The sequence below is a fragment of the Miscanthus floridulus genome, chromosome 8 (genome assembly GCF_019320115.1).
Source record: "Miscanthus floridulus cultivar M001 chromosome 8, ASM1932011v1, whole genome shotgun sequence".
Lineage (NCBI taxonomy): Eukaryota > Viridiplantae > Streptophyta > Magnoliopsida > Poales > Poaceae > Miscanthus > Miscanthus floridulus.
Genome location: NC_089587.1, coordinates 61687189 through 61689380, shown reverse-complemented (window position 1 = coordinate 61689380; position 2192 = coordinate 61687189). Strand labels below are relative to the sequence as shown.

Here is a 2192-nt window from a genome sequence, read left to right as displayed (position 1 = left end):
GTTAAACAGGTGCATCGCATGCATCACTTTGCATGCTCCATACATGTCAGCCGAAAAGCAATCAAATAATATTGGGCTCTCCATGTATATATACCCACTGCCATTCTCCTCATCCTGAGTTCTTCTTCATCATTGACACATACAGCTGAGTTAGCGAGCAGCCGTAGAATAGAAGAACTACTGCTAATGGACGGCCGTCGGAGGAGTGTCTCCATGGACTACTCAGTGAGCATCCCTTCAGCAGCAGCTTCCATGCTGATGGACAAGGAGAACACGAGCGATGACAAGATATCAATCTTCATCCCCCACAGGTCTCCTTCCAACAAGATCCTGCCACTAGGGTTTCAACAAAACGAGGCATCCGATGATCCACCTCCAGTCTCCGCCAAGAGCATGACACTTGCACTCATCAAGAAGGTAATAATGACAAGTGCAAACCCTAGCTGAGCTCATCACTAAGTCACAACTAGTCACTACCACAGTGTTTCAAATACCTACAACCCATGATGATTCCAACGTGTTGATGCACGCATGCATGCTTGATCCAGGTGGTAGCAGAGTTCCTGGGGACATTCCTGCTCATCTTCACCGTGCTATCAGCGATCATCATGAATGAGGCGCACGGCGGTGCGCTGGGCCTGCTCGGCGTGGCGGCGACCGCGGGGACGGCTGTGGTCGTCATCGTCTCCTCCATTTTCCACGTGTCTGGAGGCCAGCTCAACCCGGCGGTCAGCGTCACCATGGCTGTGTTTGGCCACCTCCCACCAGCTCACCTCGTGCCCTACGTCGTCGCTCAGCTCCTCGGATCCACGGCGGCCTCGTTCGTGGCCAAGGCGCTCTATGATCCGGTGAACCTAGGCGCTACTGTCTCCACGGTGCCTAGAATCGGCGCCTTTGAGGCGTTTTGGGTCGAGTTCATCACCACCTTCGTCCTCCTCTTCGTCATCACCGCTCTTTCCACCGATCCCAGAGCAGTAAATTCTCAAATGCAACCGTCTAAGACATACAAGATTTTTCTAGATTCATGAGGAATTAACCACGGTGAACTGTTTCAAACAAACATCTTGCTGCGTTCCATTTCAAATTTTGACACTGTATAATCTCTGATGCATGCAGCTAAAAGAACTGGTGGCAGTGGGAGCTGGGGCGGCAGTGATGATGAGCGCTCTCATCTCCGCGTACGTGCAACGGATAGATAAATCCTTGATCCAATATTGCTTTATTGTTTATTGATCGAGTAATTAATAAGGTTTCCAATGAATTGAAATGTTTAATTATGGATATATGTGTTGGCTCAATATGAGCAGGGAGTCGACCGGAGCGTCGATGAATCCGGCGAGAACGCTAGGAACGGCGATCGCCACAGGGACGTACACCAAGATCTGGGTCTACATAGTTGCTCCTCCGCTGGGCGGCATTGCTGGATCTGGAGCTTACCATGCGCTCAAGTGATGTATCATCCATGCAATGCAGTGGATTGGTACAGGATCGGAATGGAAGTTGATGTTCTCAATCAAATGTGCCATCAACGGTTGCATGCACATGGTAGAAAACCACGCAAACGCACGGCCGGGCCGGGCGCAATATGATGCATTGGTTCATGCTGTAATAATACTAGTTGTGTTTTGTCCTCATCAGGTCTTCGTACACTAATAATATGCATGGTCTTGGCCAGAATAGACACATCGTGTACACTTAGAGCTCCTTTAGATCCCAATTAGACTACGTACGATGTAATCTGGAATTATGGACGACATGTTAATAATCTAGATCAAGGGCTATAATAATCTAGACTCTTTTGATCCCAAGATTATAAAGGTGAATTTTTATTAGTTGAAGTACAAATGACCTATAATCTAAAGAAACAGGTTGAAGAAAGATTATGGGATAATTATAATTCATTCATAATCCATCCTATAATTTGGGATGTTTGGATCATCATCTCCAGGTTATTTTACCTAATTACTAGCATAATTTAGTTGGGATCCAAACACCTCCTTGCTGGCCAAAGAGATAAACTACTTGAGAATTAGGACTCACTATACACTACAAATTGACTTTTTTAGTTCATCCAATCAAAACTATAAATCTATATATTTCTTCAAAAAAACTATAAATCTATATATGTGTGTTCTTAAATTAGTCAAGTTTTTTTTGTTTTATCTTAGAATATCTAAATCTTCTATAGATTG

The 2192-nt window shown here is 45.3% G+C and overlaps 1 protein-coding gene across 1 annotated transcript; it reads left to right on the top strand.

Annotated features, from left to right (window-relative positions):
• The first annotated feature begins 213 nt into the window (after window positions 1-213).
• On the top strand, window positions 214-1452 carry LOC136472268 (aquaporin NIP3-2-like). Its single transcript, XM_066469997.1, has 4 exons — window positions 214-417; window positions 549-974; window positions 1117-1178; window positions 1308-1452. The coding sequence occupies exons 1-4, from the start codon at window positions 214-216 to the stop codon at window positions 1450-1452; spliced, it is 837 nt and encodes a 278-aa protein (XP_066326094.1).
• Window positions 1453-2192: the final 740 nt, after the last annotated feature.

Excerpts from the sequence above, each read along its gene's own strand:
- LOC136472268 (XM_066469997.1), top strand. The coding sequence starts at position 214 with ATGGACTACTCAGTGAGCATCCCTTCAGCAGCAGCTTCCATGCTGATG. Across the intron at positions 418-548 it reads CACTTGCACTCATCAAGAAG|GTGGTAGCAGAGTTCCTGGG; the intron begins GTAATAATGACA and ends TGCTTGATCCAG. Across the intron at positions 1,179-1,307 it reads ATGAGCGCTCTCATCTCCGC|GGAGTCGACCGGAGCGTCGA; the intron begins GTACGTGCAACG and ends CAATATGAGCAG.